The sequence below is a fragment of the Telmatherina bonti genome (assembly GCF_933228915.1).
Source record: "Telmatherina bonti genome assembly, chromosome: 4".
Lineage (NCBI taxonomy): Eukaryota > Metazoa > Chordata > Actinopteri > Atheriniformes > Telmatherinidae > Telmatherina > Telmatherina bonti.
Window position 1 is genome coordinate 23252655 of NC_136622.1, and position 27432 is coordinate 23280086.

The 27432-nt window shown below is 36.8% G+C and overlaps 2 protein-coding genes across 4 annotated transcripts; one reads left to right on the top strand and one right to left on the bottom strand.

The window, feature by feature from the left end:
* Positions 1-3490: 3490 nt before the first annotated feature.
* On the top strand, positions 3491-11198 carry copz1 (COPI coat complex subunit zeta 1). The gene is made up of 9 exons (XM_079239370.1): positions 3491-3541; positions 3962-4030; positions 4710-4791; positions 4884-4975; positions 6070-6125; positions 6239-6316; positions 8388-8439; positions 8529-8567; positions 9238-11198. The coding sequence occupies exons 1-9, from the start codon at positions 3521-3523 to the stop codon at positions 9283-9285; spliced, it is 537 nt and encodes a 178-aa protein (XP_079095496.1). The 5' UTR covers positions 3491-3520; the 3' UTR covers positions 9286-11198.
* A 9361-nt stretch (positions 11199-20559) lies between these two features.
* On the bottom strand, positions 20560-26938 carry znf740b (zinc finger protein 740b). Of its 3 annotated transcripts, XM_079239792.1 has the most exons (8): positions 26830-26935; positions 26722-26755; positions 24409-24560; positions 24024-24245; positions 23414-23548; positions 23195-23324; positions 22788-22906; positions 20560-22680 (listed from the first exon to the last, which is right to left on the bottom strand). In XM_079239792.1, the coding sequence occupies exons 3-8, from the start codon at positions 24451-24453 to the stop codon at positions 22531-22533; spliced, it is 801 nt and encodes a 266-aa protein (XP_079095918.1). In that variant the 5' UTR covers positions 24454-24560; positions 26722-26755; positions 26830-26935; the 3' UTR covers positions 20560-22530. The 3 variants fall into 3 exon arrangements, with proteins under 3 accessions (XP_079095918.1, XP_079095917.1, XP_079095919.1); XM_079239791.1 differs by lacking the exon at positions 26722-26755 and having other exon boundaries at positions 26830-26938; XM_079239793.1 differs by lacking the exons at positions 24409-24560; positions 26722-26755 and having other exon boundaries at positions 26830-26893.
* Between the last annotated feature and the right edge of the window lie 494 nt (positions 26939-27432).

Here is a 27432-nt window from a genome sequence, read left to right on the forward strand (position 1 = left end):
TTGCATATTAAATGAAAATGCATTGTACAACAAATTGAAGCAGTTTAATCAAATTAGCATAGCTCACAGTTCCCTTAACCATTAGGCTGAAAATAAATGCCACAACCATTTCTTTCCTTGTATTGGAATGTGTGAATTTAGTTGAACTAAAAACAAAAATAATTTGTAGGTTGAAACACACACACCTCATCATATCGTGTCTAATAATAGGACATTTTTGAGCCATGAAATAATCTGAAAGATGATCTTTGGTTACTGTATCTTAACTCTAATGGCAGCAACATTTATCAGTGATGATGGATAAAAAAATAAAGAATGAAAAATAAAAAATGATACAAATAAAAAGAAGATAACATAGAAGTTATCTGCAGAAATATCAAACTTGAAACAGTCAACATTTTATTTAAAGTGTCTTTAAAACAAGACACTTTTTAAAAGTGTCTTGTTTTAAATTAAAAGTTAAAAGTTTTAAGTTAAAAGTTAAATTAAATTAAAAGTTTAATTAAGAAAAGAAATGAAAAGAAGGCAAGTTTGGAAAATATAATATTGTGTAGAAAATTATCCAATTTGAAGTAAAAATATATGATACAGCTAAAAATACTTTTCTTAAGACAGTGTACTTTCAAAAACCATGAGAACATTATAGTATATCCCACTACAGAAGTCACAATGTTTATTCTGCCATTGTTTTTCAGTTGGAAAAAGTAGGTGGCTGACAAAGTCAAGAAAGGTGAATGTCTACCAGGAATCAAAGAAGGGACTTCCCAATCCAAGTTCCTAGCACCCAGCCCCTGACTCAACCGTTGCCACAGCATGCCAAAGAGCACCCTGTCATTACTGCAACCACAGTGGTTTTAAATCTGGACACAGTTCCCAGGTCAACGCCCACGCTCCCAGTTTCCGTTTGTTTGCTTCAATTAGTATTTGACATCTCTGCTTTCCAGTGTCTTCCTGAGCCTCTCAGGCCCATTATGGTTTATTTCTCATGCACCTCAGATCCACAAGTAACTTATCTTAAAAACAGAACAGACACATTTGTTTAAAATGGCCCACATTTGACTCACTCAGACAAAAATTTTCTCATTTTCTTGTTAAATTTAACTTGAAACCAGTGGTTTACTGTGGCTGTCTGCTGTTTGTTCTTGACCTCATCTATGTGTAATGGCTCAATGCCATGGAATTAGTTTATTAAAGATGGAAAAATTGTGATATCTTGGTTTTGTTTTGCAATCAAGATGACTTTGTTGGATATAAGTGGAACATGCATTTGGTTACCAAAAATTTGAGACTACAATGTGTTGTGATATAAAAAAAAATGAATGGTTATGGAGTCAGCTTCTGGAAAAGTAAAAAATACAGTGCAAATTTTTCCTTATGCTGAACAGTGGCCTACTTTGATCTGACAATGAAAAAGGTGTTGGACTTATTTTTTATTGCTAACATTTACTATGCAAATTAGAACAATGTAATTAATTGAAAATATTTACATATTAATTAAACTTTTCTCATTAACTATGTACAAATTTATTTGTCAAGTGTATAGATGTTCTCAGTGGAACAGGAGGCAAACTTAAACAAAATTCAAATGACATTTCCATCGTTAAGCTTTGCGGTGACTTTCATGATGCTTGTGCATCACCCCACTCGAATGAAAGCAAATGAGGAACCTGAATATGCAGCATCATTCTTCTGAATGTCTCAAGGCCTGTGCTTATCTCTAGATGTTCAGATTATGGTAAAGTTTTGCAAGAACATCATTGCATTTCTGTATTATATACCAACAGCCTCAGTTCCCCACCACTTTACTACCTTTTATGCACATAATTATACAAAGAACATGTGAAAGTGAGACTACAATGAATAGAATTCTACAGGACATTGTTGACACCTCTCTACTACTTAAGGCTGTTAAAATGTTGTTTGGCTATGTGTGTGTATGCACGTGATTAAGATTTGCGTACATTGCAATGAATGCGAAGGGTGGCCAGTAATGCAGATGCAAAGAGGGAAGGCAGGGAAAGGAGGATGTTGCTAGGCGGAAGCTCTGCTTGAAGCTGATAAAAGGAGCAATTGGTTCTAAGGAAGGGAACTGCTAACTGCTGTGGCTGCTGGCTTTTGTGGGGAGAGGGAATAGTTTGTAACCACTGTTTATCTATGCTATAGATCTTTGTTTTGGAATCTTTTTAAAGAAATACCTTAAATAAATTTGAAACATTTTATGCACTTAAACCTCATTGTTGTTATGCTCTTAAAAAGTCTCCCATACATCCTGCTTCAAAGATTTTCTAAAGAGGTCAAATAAAGAGTACGCACATGCATGCAACTTTTACAGTTTAGTTCAAATAAATCATCAGCAGTAGTTCCTGTTTTAGGTTTAGTGTAAAATGTAAGTTATCAAGCACCATACAGCAAAATGAAAAAAAAAAAAAAAAAATCACATTTTTCTATTTCTTTCAGTGTGTTGATTCATCTTTCAGCTTTCACTAATCACTTACTCTGCCAGTCATGATTATTACTGTGATTTTCAAACATATAATCTAAAATGTCAGTTTGACTCAGAGGTTGAGATGGCATGACAGTGACCACTGAGGCTCTTCAAATCTATAAGTATGAACAAGTTCAAGGCAGGGAACCTCTTCCTCATTTAGCCAAATCAATTTCAAAATCTTGAATTGTGTTAACACAATGTAGCCTTGCATTGCAACAGTTGATGGTTTCCTGTAACGAGTGTGCATCAAATAAGTCTGTATGTCACCTATGTTATGTAGATGAATAATAACTGCACATTTTTTTCTTTCCAGTATTATCTGAAACTCAAGACCAGAAATATCTAACAGTAAGGCCAAGCAATGATGCAATTTATGGACTGAGATAGAGGGAAATCCCCATCAGCCTAGGTTTCCAAATGTTTCCCAGAAGTGGGAACTAAGATAATTGGAGTTGGTTAAATGTAGGAGGATCCTGAAAAAAAGATGCTGATGAGTACAAGCATGCTAAATGGGCTTGTAAAATGAGACACTTCTGGTTCACATGCAGTCCTAGAAATATCGCAACCATCATAAGTTAAAATGTGCTGTTGATTTAAAAACATCATTAACTGAAGAGGTTTAAACTTTAAAAACAAACGTCTTACTAGGCTGGTGCTACCATCATTTAAATATAATTACATTTTTATTTTTCAGAATTGGTGTACTGTCTAGGATGGGACTAGTAGGCTCTATACTACGATAAGAGATTCCTAACCACAGTAATTTCGTTCTTGGGGAATATTTTCTTCGTACCACAGTGTACATATAAGCTGCACCCTTTCCTACTGAATCTATACATGTGTTGTAAATGCTTTATAACAAGTGTTTACTTCAACAAATACTGTACGACTCGCGCCTTAGTGGTGAAGCGATATTTGCGCTGTACGCACAACGTAGGAAACCGCGTCAGCCAATGGGAATAGGCCTAATTACCTGAACGTATTACGTAACGTCCTGTTAGCCGGCTGGTAGCTTGATTGCTAACAAGAGAAATGATGGATTCTCCCATACTGGTAATGTTTCCAAATGAGTTTCCTTTCTAAATTATGATATGCCGTCCGGTTTGTTTAGATAATTATATTACAAATTTATATCTCGAAACAAGACTAAATTCGGATATTCATTTACCTACCAAGTTTACTTTTTAGATATCTAACTTACGCAATTGCTGGCTAATAAGTTAGCCTCCATGAAGTTATGCTAATATGTGCTGTTGTTGGTGATGTGGAAGTATAATGTCGGCTTTACGGCCGGGCGAAGAATAATTTAATACACTATCATTTTACAGTTAATATATTTGTGACAGTGTTTTTATTAGTTATCTCTTCTTGTTTTGACGCGGTGGCCCACATTACTATTCTCGCTAAGTGGGGTTTTATTGACTGAAGAATTGGTTTGTGTGTTTGTAAAGCTAATGCATGATGTTTTTACAGGAACCATCCTTGTACACTGTCAAAGCGGTTCTGATTCTGGATAACGATGGAGACAGGCTGTATGCCAAGGTCTGGTTTTTGGCACGGTCTTATTACCACAATATGTTATTTATTTTGTACATGAGTTTTAATTTTTAACTGCAATTTGATTTGACCAGTTCTAGTAGTTCTTTTTGTCAACATAATAAGAATTAGGTAATTTAAAAGAACGATATCATGATAAACAATTTCTGTGTTTAAACTTGATGTCTAAATAGATTAAACTTTTAACTAAGTGGCTCTTATGGAAAGTATGTAATGTGACCTTAAATGAGAAGTGCCAGCAGCAAAGTTTTATTTAGGAGAAACACTATCTTGCACAGTACTTTGTGCCGGTACTTCCTTGACTGAAAATGAAGATGTTGAAAGATAGAGCAAACATTTATTCTAAGTTTGTATCCATGTTTTAGCTAATTTCTTTTATAAGGAGCATTATTTTAAAATGAAAATAAAAAAAACCCAGAAATTGTAGATTACGTAAGATTGTTACATAAAGTGTTGTGCTATTAAATACAAATTATTTGCAATTTGAGTATTTTTTTATTGAAAGTATTTCAACAGAATTTGCTGACTTAGTATTACATCTTTTAAAAGGTGAATTTGTAAATTATAAAATGTCTTTAAGGAAAAAAAGTTTCCATGATCTGTTTGCTATTTTTATTAACATTAAGACAGCATTAAGATTTCTAACTATACCTTGTATTTTCAGTATTATGATGACACATACCCAACTGTGAAGGAGCAGAAGGCATTTGAGAAGAATATATTTAACAAGACACACAGGACGGACAGTAAGTTATGCTTCCTCTATTAAAAATTATTACTTTTCCTCAATACATGTCTACATTATGTATTTTAATTTTCCTTGTTATCTCCCTATTAGGTGAGATAGCATTGCTGGAGGGTCTCACTGTTGTGTACAAGAGCAACATAGACCTCTTCTTTTATGTGATTGGAAGTTCACATGAAAATGAGGTATTTAGTTTGAATTAGAATTTTAGTTTTGAAATGGAGGATTATTTTTTGTGTAGTTCAAACTCCAGTGTTAATTGTGATATATAAAAGTATCCTAAGAATAATTATTACTGCAAAATATGATTCCTATCTTGGAGGACCAAATAGTACTTCAAAATTGGTGCTTATTTGTGACATAGCACCCAATCGCTGAAAATTGGCTTATTATGCCAAGATGATGCTAAATTTGAGTTTTTAAATAACACCTGTATTTACCTTATTTGTAGACACCCAGTGAATGTGTTTTTTGATGGTTCTCCACCGTAGTTAAACACTTTCATGCCTAAAATTGCAGGTAAAGGCTACAATTGCCCTGAGAAAAAACTGGTTGGCACAGCTACTGTTAGAAACCATGAGTGTGGTGTCAAAAAAAAAAAAAAAGCTTCACTTGTGTAGCTAATAGTTTAACTGCACCTACAAATTTGAAAGAAAATTTTTTATTTGGTGAACCACATAAAATCTCTCATGACCAACTTGTCAGTCAAGACCCAATTTTTTGGAATAAATGGTATAAATGATTACATTTTGACAAGTACAGGATCATTTATCTCTTTTTTTACACAGATGGGTGGGCACTCTGCTGTGAATTGAAGTATTTATTTAATTTCTTTTGAAGTCTTTCATACCAACTGTTGTGTAACTTTCTGACTGATTGACTGATACAAATTTTAACCTTGTGCTATCAGACAAATATCAGATTATTTGGATTAGATGTCACTGTGTTTGTGACACACAATGTGTGAACCACACTACTGTGAATATACATATTTGTAAACCACAAGAAACAATGTCAACAATATTTGTAATGTTGGCAGATTGAACAGTGGTTGACTAATCCTCTTCAAAATTATACATCATTACACATTACTTCTAAATTATTTAGATTATTTTACAACTTTACCTGTTTGATTCTACATTCTACAGTCATTTGGCCAATGCTTTTATTAAAAGGGGCTTTGATAGACATATCAGAGCAAGTCATCAGCAATGGTTGTATTCCGTAATGCATTTTAATATTATTTATTAACTAATTAATTTATTTTCCTCCCCACCAGCTGATGCTTATGGCAGTTCTGAATTGCCTTTTTGATTCTCTCAGTCAGATGTTAAGGTAGGTTTTGGAGACTGGTGTTTACCAGACTTAAACTGTTTATAATAAGAAAAAATTATCATCCTAAAATCAGGGAAATTAACTTTGGGGCATATATATAATTTTAACTACAGAAAAAATGTTGAGAGGAGAGCTTTGTTGGAGAACATGGAGGGACTCTTTTTGGCTGTCGATGAAATTGTAGATGGAGGGTAAGTAAGAATTAACATGTAATTTGATCACGTTGTCAAATAGTAGTCATTCTGCCTTTGCTTTCATGCGTACATACCTATGTGTGAACCACACTTCTGTGAAACCGAACTGTCCACTTAGGAAGCAACACTGATTGACAATCAATTCCACATGCTGTTGTACAAATGGAATAGACAACAGGTGGAAATTATAGGCAATTGGCAAGACACACCCAATAAAGGAGTGGTTCTGCAGGTGGTTATCACAAACCACTTCTCAGTTCCGATGCTTTCTGGCTGATGTTTTAGTCGCTTTTGAATGCTGGCAGTGCTTTCACTCTAGTTGTAGCATGAGACGGAGTTTACAACCCACTAGAGTGGCTCAGGTAGTCCAACTCATCCAGGATGGCACATCAATGCGAACTGTGGCAAGAAGGTTTGCTGTGTTTGTCAGCGTAGTGTCCAGAGCATGGAGACGCTACCAGGAGACGGGCCAGTACATCAGGAAACGTGGAGGAGGCCGTAGGAGGTCAACAACCCAGCAGCACGACCACTACCTCCTCCTTTGTGCAAGGAGAAACAGGAGGAGCATTGCCAGTGCCCAGCAAGATGAGCTACAGCATTCCACGAATGTACATGTGTCTGCTCAAACAGTCAGAAACAGACTCCATGAGGTGGTATGAGGGCCCGATGTCCACAGGTTGGGTTGTGCTTACAGCCCAACACTGTGCAGGATGTTTGACATTTGCCAGAGAGAACACCAAGATTGGCAAATTGGCCACTGGCGCCCTGTGCTCTTCACAGATGAAAGCAGGTTCACACTGAGCACATGTGACAGACGTGACAGAGTCTGGAGACGCCATGGAGAATGTTCTACTGCCTGCAACATCCTCCAGCATGACCAGTTTAGCAGTGGGTCAGTAATGGTGTGGGGTGGCATTTCTTTGGAGGGCAGCACAGCCCTCCATGTGCTCGCCAGAGGTAGCCTGACTGCCATTAGGTACCGAGATGAGATCCTCAGACCCATTGTGGGACCATATGCTGGTGCGATTGGCCCTGTGTTCCTCCTAATGCAAGACAATGCTAGACCTCATATGGTTGGAGTGTGTCAGCAGTTCCTGCAACACGAAGGCATTGATGTTATGGACTGGCCCACCCGTTCCCCAGACCTGAATCCAGTTGAGCACATCTGGGACATCATGTGTTGCTCCATCCACCAACACCAAGTTGCACCACACTGTCCAGGAGTTGGCAGATGCTTTAGTCCAGGTCTGGGAGGAGACCCTTCAGGAGAACATCCGCCGCCTCATCAGGAGCATGCCCAGGCGTTGTAGGGAGGTCATACAGGCACGCAAAGATCACACACACTACTGAGCCTCATTTTGACTTGTTTAAAGGACATGACAAAGTGTAATCAGCCTGTAGTGTTTTTCCACTTTAATTTTGAGTATAACACCAAATCCAGACCTCCATGGGTTGATACATTTGATTTTCATTTATAATTTTTGTGGGATTTTGTTGTCAGCACATTCAATTATGGAAAGAATAAAGTATTTAATAAAAATATTTCATTCATTCAGATCTACAACATGTTACTTTAGTGTTCCATTTATTTTTTAAGCAGTGTGTATGTATATATAATGTGTGTGTGTGTGTGTAAAAATTAGGGGTGGGAAAATCTAATAAAAAAAAAAAATTGAATGTTGGGATTTTTTGCTTCACAATTTTAAAATTAATATTTTTTTTCAAATGAATAAAAATAATCCATTATAAAATTTTTGTCATTTTTATTGGGTTTTATTGATCTTTTTTATTTGCTTTCTTGGGCATTATAGCAGCAGAATGATGGTCTGGCAACTGGATTGTTTTTTTTCCTAATTGAAATCAAGAAAAATGACAAGCAAGAGAAGTTTTGTACATTTTCTTTTTTTGTTTTTACGTCTACAAAAATCTGCAATATAGAGCAATCATGACAACCGCAATTTAAATGGAATCGGCATCCAAAAAATCTGAATTGAACTGAATTGGGATGAAAGCATATCGTCACAGCCCTACAATATATGTTAATTTTTTTTTTTATTGTTTCCTTCAGGGTGATCTTAGAGAGTGACCCACAGCAAGTTGTTCATCGTGTGGCTCTTAGAGTAAGTCTCTCTTGTCTTCTCTCAGAAATGCTTTGTAAAGTTTGATGTTGATGGTGTGAGCTGTAAATATAATATACTTGTTCTTCCAGGGTGATGATGTGCCTTTGACAGAGCAGACAGTCACCCAGGTGAGATAAACATCCTTACCTTGATCATTTTTTCTACCATATAAAGTTTATAAGATCCATTAGTTTATTGACTGTTAAGTCATTACTTTAGTGCCGGAAAATACAATTGCGTCATTCTCCTCTTTTCCTTTAGTACTTGCCTCTTGGCCATCATATTTGGCATTGTATTATGTATGCACAATGGTTTTTGTGATTTACTAATTATTCATTGTTAAGGTGGTAAGTAGCCAATGGTGGTTCCTGTCTTTTAGCTACGATGTGAGCCTGTCTGTGTGTGAGCGCTTCTTGATTAATGTTGTCATTTAAGAGGTTGAGACTGGCTACCACCATTTCACTGGCCATGATTAATGGCTGTACTCGGTCCTCATGCTTTATGGTTATGATTCAGCTTTCATTCAATGAATTAAGATGATTAATTGTGCTTTGCATTATTTCTGTCCGTATTTTACTGTGTCATCATGTTTGTAAAGTGTTTTACCAAGTATTTGCAACTTTTTTTCTCTTAGTTACACTTGACCCCATCACTCATGTTACTTGTTTTTCCACTTAGTTGTGCTTAATGCTTGAAAGGATTCATATGATTCTATCTCAAACTGTGGTCATGCCTTTACAGCTTACTGCCCTATTGAAAAAGTTTTGTAGGAGTGATCTTCCTGGTTTTCTTTCACAGGTTCTTCAGTCTGCTAAAGAACAGATCAAGTGGTCACTTCTTCGATAATCACAGCTGCCAGTCTAAATGTGAGCAGCTGTTAAGCACAGACCACATGGCACTGATCCTTGTACTCCTCCAACTTCAACTTCTTTAATCAAAGCTGTGAGGAGGAAAAATGGCTGATCCATTCACACTTTGGGACTCTGACTTGACATTTTCATATTTCTTGTTCTTCTTTCATTGTATGATCAAAAAATGCTAAGATATTGTGTACATTCCAGCAATGGGTTTCCTGTTTTGGTTTGCTGATGTAATTGGCCTCTAAAAAACTTTTTTTTTTTTTAAAATTATTATTATTAAAGCAGCATATCCGTCTACAGATGTGAAACTGATTAACAACATTGTAGTATGTGACAACATTCCATGTATGTCCTATAGCAAGAATTGCAATCTTTATAACAGTATCCTCAAAGCTACTCTGGATTGCTGTAAAAGATTAAATAAAGTAATTTTAAATTTACTTAGATACTGGTATTAAAATTGAATACCCACTTCTGAATATGTGTCTTATACTTTTTTCTATTATATTCTTTAGATCATGCTCTATGCTTTTTGTTTAATGTTAAGAGTCCTAAGAAGTTAAAAAGTTGAGGTATTGCAATGATATAAGTTTTATATTAAGCTGGATTTGAAGAGTAGCTGTCATTACTGAATATCTGGCTTGTGTGTCCTTTGTTCTCCAAGACTGCATGGATACTCATGCAAGTGCTCCATCTCCTGGCGATGATAAAAAAGTGCACGGCTAAGTTCAAAGTACTTGCATAATGGAGAGGAGGTGGCTTCAACTATAGCCAGAAGCTGACATGGTTTTAGTTTTGTTTTTTGTAGTCATACCTTTTTATTAATTAAATTAATTTAATGTTTGCTCACAGAAATGGGTTTGTAAATGTCCAGTTATTTGATATTTAAAAGTAACTGCTGCTTCTGTATTCATATTTTGACTTTAGTGGTTGAGAAATATAACAATCACTTAATAGCAGGAAACCAGCTCATTTATTTGATCTGTATATATATATATATATATATATATATATATATATATATATACGTATATGTATGTAAATATATGTATGTGTGTATGTATGATTATATAAATTGGTCAATACACAAAAGTGACGAAGGGAAAGTGAATCCTGTTTCATAGATATTTTTGAAGCCTAACTGGACTTGCACATCTGACTGGGTTATACATGTATGGGTTGCCTTAAAAGGCCGCTTGAGGTCAGAGTTGCACAATCTCGGACAATTTTGAAGAGTGCTTGTCGGAGCTTGTTTGCAACTTTATGATTTCACCTCCCCATTGAACATTGACAAACACTCGTGTACTAACAGTTGGCTACAGACTGGTAAACTGTTGTTTACATACACAGTTACCTTGGGAATACACTGTGGCTGTCTGACTGGCCTTGTCACTGTTTCAAGTTTTAAAGAAAACTTTCGAGGTCCAAGTGCTGTGTACAGCTCCTAGCGGTGATCTGTAGTATTGAGGATTTTGGCTGCCTTGCGCTGAACAATAAGTGCATGTTTGAGTAAACAGCATTATATATGTAAACCTTTATGCTTCCAGAGATGTTATGAATAAAAAGCTATCTGCTAAGTGTCAACTACACACAAAGCAAAGACAGGCAAATGTAATTATTAGCACTTTCTGTGTTATGAGGACAGGCTCACGTCTTGGTGTATGGTAAGTGGTGCATGGAGGTTAAAGGGGACAAGGCTAGAAGAACTAGACAGCAGTAAATGTAATTAGATGAAAGAGAGTAGGAAAGAGAGGGTTAAATCAGATCCCACCCAAGATGCATGTCCAGATGCTCACTTTTCATCCAGATAGCCCTGCAGCATCATCACCATGTCAGTGGCTTTCATCCTCTAATTACAGTTGCACCATCATAAAAACCAGCCAGGTAATTTATATTAATTATACAGGAATGAGTATAACAGTTAGAAACGCCAGAGCTTGACATGTTGTACATAACATGCAGTAAAATTGTCAGAGACGTGTGGGTTAGAGCCTTGTAATTGATCGATGTATGCTCTAAAATAGTCACTCTCTTTCTTGTGTGCGTGTGTATGTGTAGATTTTGTGAATTAGAGTCAATAAATTATCGTTATCTGTAAGCTTTCAGAGTCTTTATGTCATAGTCAATGAGCCCTTGCACCCATCCAATAGCTTGTCCAGCTACTAGACAACAACACAGGGAAAACGATGACAGTATGTTGGATTCAGCACAGTCACAGTACCTATTAAAGGAAGAGCCATTATATTGTCTAAGCAGGGGCATAGGGCAAGACCCACATGATTTTTAATGACTCATTGTATTAAAATGTGTAAGGCTATTGTACAAACAAAGATGACTACCACAATAATTTCAACTTGGTGAAATGACTACTTGAATTTGAAAGGAAATCAGTCCTCTTAAAGAAAGACGAACATCCAACAATTAACAAATTCACTTTCTACACCTAATGAACATTATAATTATGTTATTAAGATTTTTCCATGGTTTTAATCATTTTCCCAACATAGTGTTAAAACACAAGAAGCCTGGTTATTCCCTCATGGTCATTAAAGGTTTTCTTTTTTGACATTATTATTGTTTTTTTGTGAGTGTGGAATAGTGTGGTACACTGCAACTTTTCAACCACTCGTCATAGTTGCAGAAAGGTTAAGAAATCTGGATAAGCTGTTAACATACCACCGTATCCTGGTTTCTGTCAGAGAGCTTCAGGTAGCATAGCCACATTTCCCAAAACCAGGATAAAACCTAATTCAGGTTCTTGAAAGCAGATGTTTACACCTGCAACACATCATGTTTGACACTCCAAAACTCTCAAAAATAATCTGTATACTATGCACATACATGTTTCAGAATAGGTCGTTAGAAGCTGCTTGAAGCTGCATGCTTTTGTGTCTGTGCATGCAGAAAGGATACGGACCCTGGCCTGCTCTTTTGCCCCAGTAGCATTGTGGCAGCCTGACATGGTTTATAGCCCCAGTTGCCCTCTCCAGGCCTGTTTATGTATTCCCATAGAAAAGAGAATCATGGCCACTCCAGGGAAAGGCAGCCAAAAACAACACCTCCACCGTTGCTCTCTTGTCTGCCTTTCCCATAACTCAGCTCACTATTTATGTCTGAAGAAGAAACAATAAAAAGTTTTCATAGTAATGACAAGATGATTTTAAATTCTGCTGATAATTTTCATTGTTAATGTGAACTAAAAATGTCACCTCATGTGTTTAGTTGATTAGATGTTGTTACAAGTTGTACAAAAATTATGGGATTTCTTTCTGCTTCTTTTATTTTGTCTTTACCAGTTTTTTCATAATACCTGCATGATTTGTTAGGTTTGATAGGAAAATGAATGCATGCCATCAAGGGAATAATAAGTCAAGGAAATATTCCACATGAGCTTTTCTCCTGCTGACTTCCCCACATTTCTCCTGTGTGTAACTCTGTACTAAAAGTACAGTTTAGAAGAGCTCTCTGAATGTGAAAACACTCAGCGCTGGCAGTGAGTGAGGAAACCTCGAGCAAAATCATGGGCTTTTTGTGGCTGGAAATTCAACATAAGACCCCTAAGCAAAAATGTTGAGGTTTGCTGTGCTGCAGGGGGCATTCCATCATGATCTGAACTCACACAACTGGGGCACATCTGACTGGTGGGTGGGTTGTACCTGACTATGTCCTATACCCTCCCTGTGAGCCTCACAGACTACAATCCTGGAGATATGCTACTGCTGTTATCAGTCAACACAAAGTTTTCCTGTTGCAACGATGCAAAAGAGCATTAAAGATGGATCATTAGTCATTTCCAATGTAACTGGTCTACATCAGACAAGCTACAGCCATATTGGTTGTAAAGCTTTATGTGTGTTTCTACTGGTGGTCATCAGCTGCAACTGCATTTATTTTCTTTAAAAAAATCCTCCATCCTCCCCAGTTTTACTGTACACATTTATTTTTGTTGCAAAAGTTGAACCCTTCATTGGGTAAATTACTATATTTGCACATTTCAGTGGACATACAAAAGGCATGCCAGTACATGAAATCATAAAACATAACAGAAATCTCCACAAAAAAAAAAACAAAAAAAAATCAAATATCAAGCAGCTGAATCCAAGCTACTACATTGAGATCGGTCAATAGCACAAAAATGAGTAAAAACTGTTAGTACTGACCACTTACTAATGAATAATTTTATATATATATATATATATATATATATATATATATATATATATATATATATATATATATATATATATATGTATATATATATATATATATTTTTTTTAAAGTATTCATGTTTTTTAGTCCCGTAACAACTTAAAATATCAAATGTCTTTTCTATGGTTGAAAAATGTATATTTCCAAGTAGTCTATTTCAATGAGTGCCAGCTAAAGGGTTAAGAATGGAAATAAATTTTTAAAAAAAAAATCTCCAGTGCATGCCTCTAAACCTGCTCAGCATGTTCCCTCATCCACGCTTTCTCACTTTCTCCCCTCCCTCCCCGTGGATTCCCCAACCACACCACAACACCGTTAACAGAAAGGCCCTGACAGATTTACAGCCATCGTCTCTCCATTGGCCGCCAGCATGACAGCTGAGATTTAATGCAGCCTTCCCATTGGCCCAAACCTGGCAGGTTAATTTATGGGCGAGCAGTGATTTGATGCCTCCTGCCTTTGAAGTGACTTACAGCTCTGTCGCTTATAGGACACAGAAACGGTGTCAGGTTGCAATCGTAAAATCTTATCCCTGAAGGGAGGTGGCACTGGAGTATAATAGTCCCTACATCACGGGACTTGCAAGCATAGCGGTAGAATAGAGAGAGGTACCTGACTGCCAACTGTCCACCTAAAACTGCTTACAACAAAATATTCTGATCAGGCTGAAGACAGTAGTTTTAATTATGCTGCAAAAAGAGAGGAAAAATGGCTATGGTGAGCCAGATCTATCACATTCCCGATTCTGTTTTGATGATTTTTAACCTTAACATGCATTTGTTAAAACTGTTTTTCTGCCATTACTTATCCCTCAGCAGTTTTTTGGTTGCCTCTGGGGTCAGAAGAGAAGTAAAACAGTTTATCTCAAGCTTGATCTGGAGCAGCAAACTGCCAAAGTCCCTTTTTATCTACTACATCTGCTCACTGAAGCCTCATTGCTTTGTACGCTGTTATCATCTATCTGCGGCCTATCTCTTCATCAGCCTGACAGTCTATCCTGACAAGATCGAAAGGAGACAGAACGTGGCCCTGTAACAGCCTTGACCCAGGAAAATCTCTAAGGGTAAATAGTATGGGTGCCTCCTCCCTGTCTATCAAGCTCTATTGAATTCATGCACCATCTCCCTCTGATATCAATCCCATCCTTTAACTCTCACTACTCTCTCGAGGTGGACTGCTCAAGTGGAAAATTGCTGGAAAATAAAGAGACCAAGGAAAGCCCCGGACTTGCATTGTCAAGTGGGATGGCATAATTTCACAAAAAAGACCTATTCTTGAACGTGGTAACTTGGGGTTACACGGATTGCCCCCTGACAATGTACCATGCAGGAGAGCAAAAACAGATTTTACATCTTAAAGAGACATGATCCCTCTGAACTCAGAGAGGTGATGGACTGTTAGGTGGTGTGTTAGAAGGGGCGGAGACATATACCTGCGTAAAGCTGACTATTATGGCTTTCTGTCTCGTAGGATAATACTGCAGTTGAATCTTTGGACGGTTATTGATCTAATAAAAAATCAGAACATCCTTTACTTGTTATTATTATTATTATTATTATTATTATTATTATTATTATTATTATTATTATTAACAATAATAATAATAATAATAATAATAAATTTGCTCAAATTGATATTAGGAAGATCTTGCAAGAGAACAATAAATTGTTTATTTTAATTGCGTAACCCTTTCAGGTCCCAGTCTATCATTTGGTAAATTTGCAGTGACTTTGAGTCATTTCTGTAAAAAAAAACTGTGGAAATAACCCTGCCTGAGCCATCTCTACCAGTCGGTTAGAGTATGTAAAACCCAAACCCAAATCAACTGTAATTGTTATAAAACTACTGTTTCAAATTTCAACAATTTCAGCGTTGCTATATTTTTATTAACTTCTTTTGAACATCTCAGCCATTTGCTAGAAAAAAAACATTTACTCTATTTTATATTTACCAAAACAAATGAAAAACAAAACACAGAGAAACATTTTTTTTTGTCTTCTTGTTTGTGTGAAAGTTAAGGGGTTAATTTTGATGAGTGTATTTTTCTAGGCTGTGCAACATAAAGACTATATCTTCCTGGACAAACATGTCTTTCACAGTCTGTGAGTATCCAACACTGTAACAAAGTAAAATATAGTCAAAATTATGGGGAAAAAAAAGATTATCCAAATACCTTGTTATGGTTGTCTGATTAATGATGGCAATTCAATTCAATTCAATTCAACTTTATTTATATAGCGTCAAATCACGGCAATGCCATCTCAAGACGCTTTACAGACAGAGAGGAAAACATAATGAAAGCCAATTCATAATAGTCTATATAAGGAAACCAACAGATTGAGTTGAGTCAAACTCAATCTCCCATCGTGAGCAAGCACACTGGCAACAGTGGGAAGGAAAAAACTCTCTTTTAACAGGAAGGAAACCTCTGGCAGAACCCGGCTCAAGGACAGGCAGCCATCTGCCTCTGCTGTGTGGGGGGAAGAGGACAGAAAGACAACAGACAACAGGAACTGCTACTCCCGGCCAGGGAGACCTGCTGAGACAGGAGACATACATGTTAATAATGCAACACTGTTATTGGGGGGGATAAGAGAGAGATAAAGAGAAAAAGAAAGAAGCTCAGTGTATCAGGAAATGTCCCTCAGCAGTCTAAACCTATAGCAGCATAACTAAGGGATGCTAACCATCCCTAGCTATAGGACTTATCAAAAAGATAAGTCTTCAGCCTAGTCTTAAAGGTGGGGAGGGTGTCTGCTTCCCTAACACTAACAGGAGCTTTTTCCCATAAGAGGGGGCCTGATAACCAAAGGCTCTGCCTCCTGCTCGGCTCTTTGAGACTCTAGGAACCACAAGTAGGCCTGCAGTCTGGGAATGAAGTACTCTGCTTGGTATATAAGGAACAATGAGGTCTTTGATATATAGTGGTGCCTGGTTGTGGAGGGCTTTATATGTAAGGAGAAGGATTTTAAATTCTATTCTAGATTCAACAGGCAGCCAATGAAGAGAGGCTAAAACTGGAGAAATATGATCTCTCATGCTGGTTCTGGTCAGGACTCTGGCTGCAGAATTCTGGATCAGCTGAAGGCTTTTCAGGGCATATTTAGGACAGCCCAGTAATAGAGAGTTACAGTAATCTAGTCTCGAAGTAACAAAAGCGTGAACCAGTTTTTCTGCATCACTCTGAGACAGAATGTCCCTAATTTTGGCTATATTACGTAAATGAAAGAAGGCTGTTTTAGTAACCTGCTTAATATGTGGGTCAAAGGACAGGTCAGGGTCAAATATTACTCCAAGGTTTCTCACTGTAGCACTGGAAGCTAAAGTAATGCCATCCAGGTTCATTACAAAACTGGAAAATTTAGCTCTTGAGTTTTTCAGATCCAACAAGAATTACTTCAGTCTTATCTGAGTTTAAGAGGAGAAATTTCTAGACATCCAGTCTTTATGTCTATGAGACAATTTTGTAACCTATCGGGCTGATTTGTTTCATCTGGTTTAAAGGATAAGTATATTTGAGTATCATCTGCATAACAATGAAAGTTTATTCCATGCTGTCTAATAATTTTGCCTAGACTATTGCAAGACTGCAATAAAGCTATGCAAATGGAAAATACTCCCAATGTCCAAGAATCAACAAAGTTTCTGAAACTCATTATGACATAAACATGAAGATTTATGCTAAATGTCATGGAAATTCTTCAAATTGCTGTTGAGACATTTTAGTTGAAACCAGGAATGTCTCAAGCCAGTGTAAGAGGAATTTTCCAAGGATTACTAAGCATGGAGAGAAGTATTGTTGCTGGGAGTAAAACATCCAGAAGATGCTGAGAACTATGCCTCTTCAGATAAATGATAACCGGGACCCCGTGGCTTTGCCAGGATAAAACAGCCACTTACCAAACAGCCTTTGGTAATTGTTTCAAGTTACCTTGGTAACGTTTCTAATATGACTTGAGGTAATGATCCTATTTAGATACAATATTGTTAAAAGCAAAACAAAACAACACCAACAAATATCAGCTTGAAAATTTGCCAGCTGTCTCATTTTTTCTTCATGTGCTTTGAAAGATGTGCATGACAAAAGGGTAGCAGGGAAGAAAATATGTTTATTTGTCATGATCAGTGGCTGTGCAATATTCCAACTTACTGGTTTAGGCATGTCAGGTTCACCAAGACTAAAATTGAAGCCTTTAAATGAAATTCAGCTAAAAAAAAAAAAGACACGATTGTAACACATGCATAAAAATATGAAACTGACTTGTAGTCATATCTGGTTTTAATTACGTCACAATACTTTCCAATTTCATCAATCTTAATTTTCTTTCATTTAAATTGTGTAAAGCTAAATTCATATTATTTAGGACAAATTAAATAAACATTTGACAAACTTGAAAACTTTGATAGTGAATTCTGAGCTCAACTGAGGTTATTTTCATGTATGAATATTCATTGTCTTTGTATATCAAAATGAAAGTAGGCCAGATTCAAACTTTTCCCCTGTTACCTGTCAGATAGGTTATAGCTTTCACTCCTTTTCTCTACTGTGCTATGTTTTGAGTCCTGGGAATGATTTGCAGACACTAATTAATCTTGCTGAGTTACACTAATTGGCAAAGCGAGGACTGACATTTGAATATAGTACGTTATAAGCAGAAAATGACAGTGTTCCCATTAGAAATGTTTTGTAATGTGGGCTCATGGCACACTTCCCCTTGATCATATTTCCCAAACGTTTACTAAATTTGGTAATGGTATCTGAGATAACCTGGCCCCTTACAGACCCAGTCTGGAAGCCACTTCTACACTGGCATCAAATGGTTGTCTTTAGCTAAGATGCTCTTCATTTGACCCAGGTATATTTCAAATTCACACCTCTAAAATTCTCATTTTGGTATATGATACCTCTTGGGTATAACACACAGATCAGCTTCATAAATAATTCATTCCCGAATAATAGCCCCAAGTGTTAGAGAATATTGCAGTATTTGGTGATCATTAATAAGTAATGCGTTCACATTTTCTCTGCTCATTGTTTGATGAGAACTTTCAATTTATGGCAAATTCCCCCATGTAATGTCAAATAATTACTGAGCAAGTGTGATAAGTGAAATTGATATTTTTACACTCATGACAAAGTTGATTTAGGTACATGAAAAAGACAGAAAGTGGAACAACATACCTTTAAATGATACACTTTGGTTATTGTATCGATTTCTGCAACATTTGGTCTGGACCTGAGTGAATGTTTAGGGATATGTGCTCACTGAGGTGTTGAGGAAAATGGGAGTAACCTGGGCAGAAGAATTGAAATTTTAATGATGAGCGGCACCACGGCCACCATGCTGATGGCAATGGAACATTCAGACAGCTTAAATATCACTGCTAATTAACCCAGAGAGGTGGGCTGTCACAGGCATGATGGATGCTCAGAGGGGGCAGATCGTTGCTTTCAACCAACCAGTGATTCCTTTATTAATCAAAGCCTGAGATGAAAAGGCTCTCCCACACCTTGGGGAGAGGGAGATAGCAGGAGCTTTTGTTGGGAGGATTTCAATCATTTGCAGTGTGCCTGCTATGTGTTTGATCAGGACACAACCAAACATTTGTCAGAGACCGAATGTTTCTGCTGCTGAGAACTTGTTTTTGTAAAACTCTGAACCACACATATGTTTATGGAGCGACAGTGTACCCTGGCAGCTGAGATTTACTAGTTGTAGGGGAAACTTCTGTTTGGAGGATCTATTTTTTTTTGCATTTCTCTGACAGGAGAGGTGAGCATATAGCAGTATGGCTATTAGTCTGGCCAAGCCCTCCTCCCTGATGGAGGGAGCCACAGTGAGGGCAAGGCAACACTCCCACACTTTACGTCTGGACTGACTTCATGATCAGTCTGTCTTGCAGAAATGATTTCAAACCTCGATGAGTTTAGCACTTTGTGCATGAAGATGGAGTGTTATCTCTCCCTCTCTGATCTCCTCCCCATACACCTCACTTAAGAAGTTCCATTGTTAAGTGCTGGGGGCCTGTGGGTGCTGTAAATCAGGCTGCAGTGAGAGGGGATGTCTCCCATGGGGGAAAGTGCACACTTCCAGCAGCCTTCAGGCTGATATCATCCTACCTATTTTAATGCTGTAATTAAAGAACTAGTCAATAGCAAAGAAGAGGGTGCTAGAGGGTGTGATCTGCAGTTACCATCGGCCCAATTCCTACACAGACAGAGTAACGGGGATATCCACCTGAGGAGATTCTTTTTTTTTTCCACTTTGAAAAATGTCGTTTTTAGCTATTGTTACAGGATTTTCAGTGTTCCGGACTTTGATAACAATGATTCTGAAAAGAAACATTCCACATAAAACCTTAACTATTATGTTTAAGACATTACTGCAGAGTTTTGCAGACTCTAATACCAACCTAAAAAAATCACAGTAGTTTAAGTTAATCATCCAAAATGTAACATTGGATACATTTCCAACCAATTCCAGTTCATGACATTAAATATTAATAAAATATTAAATATAGTTTTTAAGGTTGAGCTTTCTTGGAACAATTAAGACTTTGGAAAAATATACAAGAGAACATCTAGTTTTGCTCGATGTTATGCAAAAAAAAAAAAAAAAAGATAAAGAAAAAAGCCTTCTTTTCTTCATACATCAACCAGACAAAGGGAATCTGACTTTTAATATTAATAACTAATCTGTATTTTCAGAGACAGAGTAAAAAAAACCCATCTCTTCATCTCCAGGCTGGAAATATAATTGTCCCTCATGTGGTCATGGATGCCATCTGCTGACATAATTGGTGTATTACTCATTCTTGTACAGTAAAAATTCTCAATAGGGAAATTCTCTCTTCAACTCTGCAAAACAAAGAAAAACCTGTATTGCCAAAAACAAGACAAAACAAAAATAAAGTGTACAAATACTTAGTTGCAAAATACATGAACAGCATCCAAACTACAAGAAAAAGAAAGAAAGAAAAAAAAACACCTTTATTGTGACCCTAAAACTCCATTCAGTACAAAGTGATTGAGTCATAACAGACTTCACTTCAATCATGTTAAAATGGTTAAGGCCTTCATTACAGAGGGGAAAAAAAATATGACCAAAACCAAATTAATACAAGCTCATTAAAAAATGCATGCAAGTATAAAAATAAGAATATTCTAACTAATCTTTGCTGCATACTACAATCTAAAATGATACTTGTGACAGCTTCTTACATTTCTCGAAACAGAAAGCCAGGCTTTCTGTAGTCTCCTCTGCTGTAAAACAAAAAAACTAAACATGCGACTAAGGATTATAACTTTGTTTAAGAAATAAACAAACAAAAAACCAAAAGAAACAAAAAGAAAACACACAAAACAAAACACAAACTTGAATTCCTTTTGGAGTTTAGTTCCCACATACTATTTTCTACACCTAGGACAGTTTAAATATATATTAACTTCATTAACAGTAGACAGTAACGGGCTCCAAACTCCTTTCACATGATCTAAAAGCCTGACAGCAACGTAACTACCTGTCTATAATAATACATTTTTATCTAAATAACTGTTTAAACATGTCTCTACAGCTGAACTTACTTCTCCTGTTCAGTGCTTACAGTCATATTTAACTTTATGCAGGTATGAACAAGTTCCCAGTCAACAAAGTATAATAATCCATCTTCCCTGAAGATGTTCAATGTAAATGGGACATGAAATGGCATGGCACTGTTCTCGAGACACATTCAGTCACACAGAGGTGGAAATCTGTGGCTGAGGCAGTTCACAATTTCACATGACTGGGTTGAGTCGGGTTAAAATGAACACTGAAAAAATAGAAAGATTATATATTTCTAGCACTTCCACAAAATAAGGACTTTTTTTTTTTTTTTTTTACACGGTAGTGTGGAAACAATCTTGTGATTATGATTTTAGAGAAAATTTAGTTTAATTTTGTTTTGTTATTAAAAGGACTTCACACCTTGTGTTGACCCAACCCCACTGAAGTACTTTTAGATGGTTGACACTATTTTGAACTTGGTGGCAATGATGATTACTGACCAAGAAAAAAACCACAATATAGTTTTCCAGAAGCACTTTGGGAAACACCTTACCAAACAGTAAAGTGATTCTTATATCCAGTTGTTCTATGAAAGGTCACTATTTAACAATTATAACTAACAATAAAAACTATTAAGAGTCAGGACCAAATTCCTTTAAAACCACAACGTAACAATTTTTGGGATGTTTGCCAACTTTTAATATGCACTTAAATAAATACCAGAATTAGTTAAAAATTTAATCTCTAGTGTTTTTTTAATAAGCTTTTCACACAACTATGACAGCTAGCCATTATTTTAGGTGTACAGCTGGGCGTTGAGCAGCAACAAAGAAGCTACTTTATAATCTTTTAAAATGTGTGTATGGGAAAGAATCTTCAATAAGCAGGAAACGTTCATGACTAGCTTGACATTTTTAAGAGCTTTCAAATTTGAGATTACCATGTTTATTGACCTACAGTAGTTGATTGTTGGCTAATTATTCTGTTCGAGGCATAACAGTCCGAAATCAGTCTTTACATATTGCTCGTCAACAGTACCAGTGTAGTGACTGGTGGCATAAACAAATCCAACACAAACAGGATTAAAGGTTTTGAAGTGTGTCGTCGTGAAAGTGAAATTGCCACATGTGGTAAACAGGCAGATGAGGGGTTTCACTTTATTCTGACAGTCCATGCAGTCAAAATATCTCTGGACAGTGACTCCACCTAAAACACCTGCAACTTCTCAGAACTCAGGAGATGGATGGATGTGTCAGTTCAGTTATCGCCTTAGTGACATGTCCAAATTAATCCATCCCTTTTAATTTTTATGAATGCAACAGTATGTAAAGAAAGAAAAGGACAAATCCACTACCAAGCTCTATAGATGAGTTGGCAAGAGGAAACTAAAGTGTGTTTGTCTTTAACTGAGAATACTTGAGATCAAACTGCAGCCAGTGGTGCTAAGCTGCACGCAGCTGTCAGGAAGCTGATGGTCAGACAGTCAGACGGTTGCTGGAAGGCTGTAGGGGACTCCAGGAAGCTGGATGGGCAGATGCATCCTGGGAGTACTGGTTTTCTTCTTTACCAATTCCAACTGTACACAGCCGACGATGCCTCAGCAACCTATCTGTCCGTGAAAAATTCTGCAGCGAGGTAAAGAAAGTTATGTATTTCAGACAAAGAAGAAGACTGATGTACAGATTATCTATGTGTTAAGCGTGTTACTTGTACTGAAAATGGTCTGCCTGACCTGATGGCAGCGATCACACTGATAAGGCTTCTCTCCGCTGTGTACCCTCTTGTGTCTGTCCAGGTGGTAACGCTGAATGAACCGCATGTCGCATGCATCACAAGCGAATGGCTTTTCCCCTGTAAACAACCACAAGAGGGGACAATTTATCGGTACTTACCAACCTACTATAAATTTTCCCTCTTAAGTGCAATGAAAATACACACAGCACAACTAAAAAACGTGGTTCACACGTGACACACACAAAATGTTTTAATATTTGTGTGCATCTAACTCAATACAAAAAAAAAAAAAATCAAGGTGACAACAGTGTGTAATCTGGTTTCCAACTCTGAATAAATCAGGAAGAATTCATGCAGAGGTCTGCCAGCTGATTTGACATGAATGAATGAGCTTTGAGCTCTCACCTGTATGTGTGAGAATATGCCGCTTGAGGTGGTAGCTGCTCCGGAAAGCTCCATAGCAGTGATCACAGATGAAATTCTTCTGGACTTTCAAGGAGCAGTCGTCATCCATATTAAGTGGTGGAAGTATGTGCTATCAACACAGTTTGATAAAGATGGGATTAATAAATAAATAGCTTTTAGTTTTCTTCTACTTAAGCAGAATTCTTAACCAATCCTCACCTCAACTTTCTCTTTAACTTTGTTGGATAACCCAGATTTTTTATGTTTCTTCTTGGGTTGCATATTCTGGTTTGTCTGCACCTCTTTACTGTCAAGCATCCTTGATGTGTGATAATCCCCGTCTTTTCGGATTAGCTTTAGAAAAAGACAAAACATGGAATTTAGCAGATAAAGTGGACTGATGGCTGGAACAGCTGGTTTGCTTTACTCTCAGGACTGTAATAAATTCCTGTGCATGTAATAACAAAAAGTGCACTTCATAAAGTGCTATACTTGTGTGTTGACTTAATGTGTGACCTGTCCTATTATGCATTTAAATACAACATAAATGTGAAATATATAGAACACACGTGGAATATGGAATATCATCACATAAATTTATACAGTTCTTTAAAATAGTACTGGGAGTAAGTTATGGCTTTTACAAAGATGCAAATCATCTACCAAGAGAAAGTTTTTAAATGACCAAAAACATTGTATAACAATCAATTTTATTCATATAAGATTTTGATAAAGTTTAATCAAAAAGCCATAATGTCTCCACACTCCCCCCCCCCAAACAAATCAGTTCATGAGGTAAGCATAAAGCTGTGGTCTGCAACTATCTCACCAGAGGTGGACAGCTTCCACCTGAAGGGCCTCCAGTGTGGCTGTGGTGGGCTTGTCCATGGTGAACCTGGTGGCTACGGTGGTTTTGGCCATGATGTGAGTGGGCCTGGTGGCTCTCAGGGCTGGTTCTGTGGCTTGACATATTCTTCTTCTGGCCTGGGATGTTGTTGGCTTGCATCAGGGCCATGCTGGACAGCACTGCCTCACAGCCCAGCAACCCAGCCTGGCAACACAGTCAACAGCAAGTTAGAGCATACAGAGGATGTCAAATAACTCCTCTCAGAGTAGCAGAGTCATAGGCAACTTGGAGGAGGGGTTGAGCAATGGAATTGTCAACTTAATGCAACCATGATGGTGATTCTGGAGATGAAGATAGTTCCACTGACCCATTTCATATGGTCTCGAACTGAATTGTTGGAATGGTGTGTCATCGCCGTGGTTTGAATGCGTGTGTGTTTGAGGGAACAGAGGGGGCTTCACTCAGGATGAGGGGTGATAGATGAGACCACACCCCCCCCAAATCATCAGGGGACAAAGTCTGAAAATAAAGGCATACGAGTACATAACCAGATACCAAGGTCCAATATTAATATATATATATGTGTTTCTATTTTTTTTTTCCAGGCATGAAAGTCCCACTGATTTGGTGCATGCCTAATATCTGGATGGCTGACAAGAAAAATCAAAAGTGACGAAGAAAATTTATATTAAACTTAAAAACAACCTTATAAATCAAAATGCATTTGGGGCACATGATCAGATGTTGCAAAAATTAACTTTAAATTCAACAGAAAGAGAACTGTGCATGAAAAACATCCTAATCTCTTAATTTACATCTAATACAAACTGAAAACCATCAATTATCCTGATGTAAGTTGGCAAATACATTATTACAATGACTTTTAATCCAGAAAATGTTATTTATAATGAGATAATACACAGAAAAATTACACATAATTTTTAATTTGTAGTTTGTCACTACACAATGAGATGGACTGATATGAAATTCAGTAACTAACCCAAGAGATGGCTGAATTTGTATGAATCTATATTATGACTTCATATTGTAACTAGACCATTTGGATTAATGGTTGTAATTTGTTATACACAATACAAATATTCACCTTACAATGAATTTGGAATGCATGGCTATTAATTTTGTACTAAATTTCTGTTCATCACTGCATTGGCTTACACCTACAAATATCTCAGTTCTGTGCTTCTGTGCAGATTTATAACAAATTTGTACACTATGATTGCAGCTGTGCATTTAATTTTGAATGGAAGACTAACTCGGCCATGCAGACTGAAAAGTGAAGCCAAACACGAATCTATGGGAATTTGTTGTCTTTCAGTGCAGAAATGATTTTAAAGTTTCATGACACTTGTGTTCTGCAGTTTAGAAACTACATATACTTGATGTTCTAATCAATTTCAATGGTACCTGACACACAGTTTTGTTCATTACCAATGGCAATAGACAAAACTTTATGGTAAAACACAATTTGTGTTAACACATTATAGAACAAAACATGTATTCTGGGGTTCACACAATAAAAGGAAACAACAAAAGATCACAAGAATAACTTTTGAATACAGACAAAAAAACATACCTGCAACATTCCCAAAATGTGGTAAAGATTAGTGTGGGTATTTGTCAACAAGATGGCAAGAATGCAGCAACACTTTAAGTGCTATTCAAGTCACCTGGTGAAAATTCATGTATTTTTTTTTCATAACACACTATATAGTGGCAATTTTTTTCCAATACTGTGCAGTCCTAATGTGTTCTTTTAGCAACACACCGGTCATAAAATTGTTGTACATCCAGAGTTGCTATATACACTTATTTACAGAAATCTATAAAGTACACACCAATCCAACACACATTCAAAACTGACCACCACCTGAACACACATCAGGCCTAAATAAGAGTGCAAGATGAGTAATGTTTTTAAATCATTTTATTTCATATGTGATTTATATTCCAATGAAAGGCCCTACACGCAAATGTACTACCAATCAATAGGACATTTCTGTTACCCTCTTAAAACAACAACAACAACAAAACTTGATAAGAAAATGAGAAGTGCAGTTATTTGAGAAAACTGCATTTTCTTCTTTACACTTGTATACGATATTCAAAGGGCTGGCTTGTACAACCAGTTAACGAGAACTTCGGTGTCAAAAGTTAAAAGTAAATGCGGAAAAATATAAGTGATCTGAAATGAACTATTAATTCAGAGTAAGGCATTTGATTTCAACCAGTACGCCAACCTTACATTTCATCTTGATATCTTGCATTGGTCACCAGGTTCCTGATTGTGCAAAAACAACGTCGATCATTTGGTGAGCGTAAGCTAGCAAGAAACGAATTCTAAAAATGTCTTTTCTCTAAATAGTAGGGATTGCTGAAAACATCATGTCTGAAAAGAGAGAATCTTTGCCCAAATGATCAGTCGGACAAGCGACCACATGACACGAGAAAGCCTAAGAGATGCGGCCAGGTGTTATAGCAGAAGTGTGGTTATAATGTCTTTTGAAGGCAACATATCAGAGAAAGCAGTTAGCCAGCCTGCAGGAAGATTTTGGGAGAACTCTTGTAATGGCTAAACTAACCCCCCACCCCCCGCCCCAAACAACATAACAACAGCCAGCCAAGCAGGCGAACAAGCAGGGCGTGCGGGCTCTGCGCGTACCTCATAATTACGCCTCCCTCACCGGCTGCAGCAGCTACAAACAGACGGTGAGATTACTAAACGCCTACAAAGCCGCGATATAAAAGCTGCACCGATTAAAATACTCACCTTTCGAATTTAAGAATGCTTAAAATGATTATTTCTTGTCGCAGTTCCAATTTTTTTTTCTCAGTTTACAAACAGTAACAGGAAACACTACCACCGGAAGTGCTCCCCGGGGAGAGCCCTGATTGGTCACAAGTCCAGTCACGTGACCGACGCGGACTGACCCACATTTATAACGCAATAGTGAGCGTTTTGGACAAAGATACGCGGTTTTTTTTTTTTGTTTTTTTTTGTGAAGACAAAAATCTAACAAAAAAGTTTAAGTATATAAAAAGACAAGTAATTAGTAAATATGAGATAAAAAATACATGTTACTTTTTTATGATACGTTTTTATTTTTTAATACATTTTGACAACTTCAAATGTTAAGGCACAGATAAATTTGTTCACCCTTATTTTGTCCAAGGATCTAAATAATGCTAAATGTTGAGTTTTCTACTTCTCTAATGTAAAAACATACTACTTTTTAAATATTACATTACTGTTAATTGAAGATCTTGGTAACTTTAGAAAGTCGGTAGAGGAACTTAGATTGTAAAGAGTAATTACATTTTTCCTGACGATTTATGACCACAGTTTCAATCATACTTTATAAAAGATAACAAA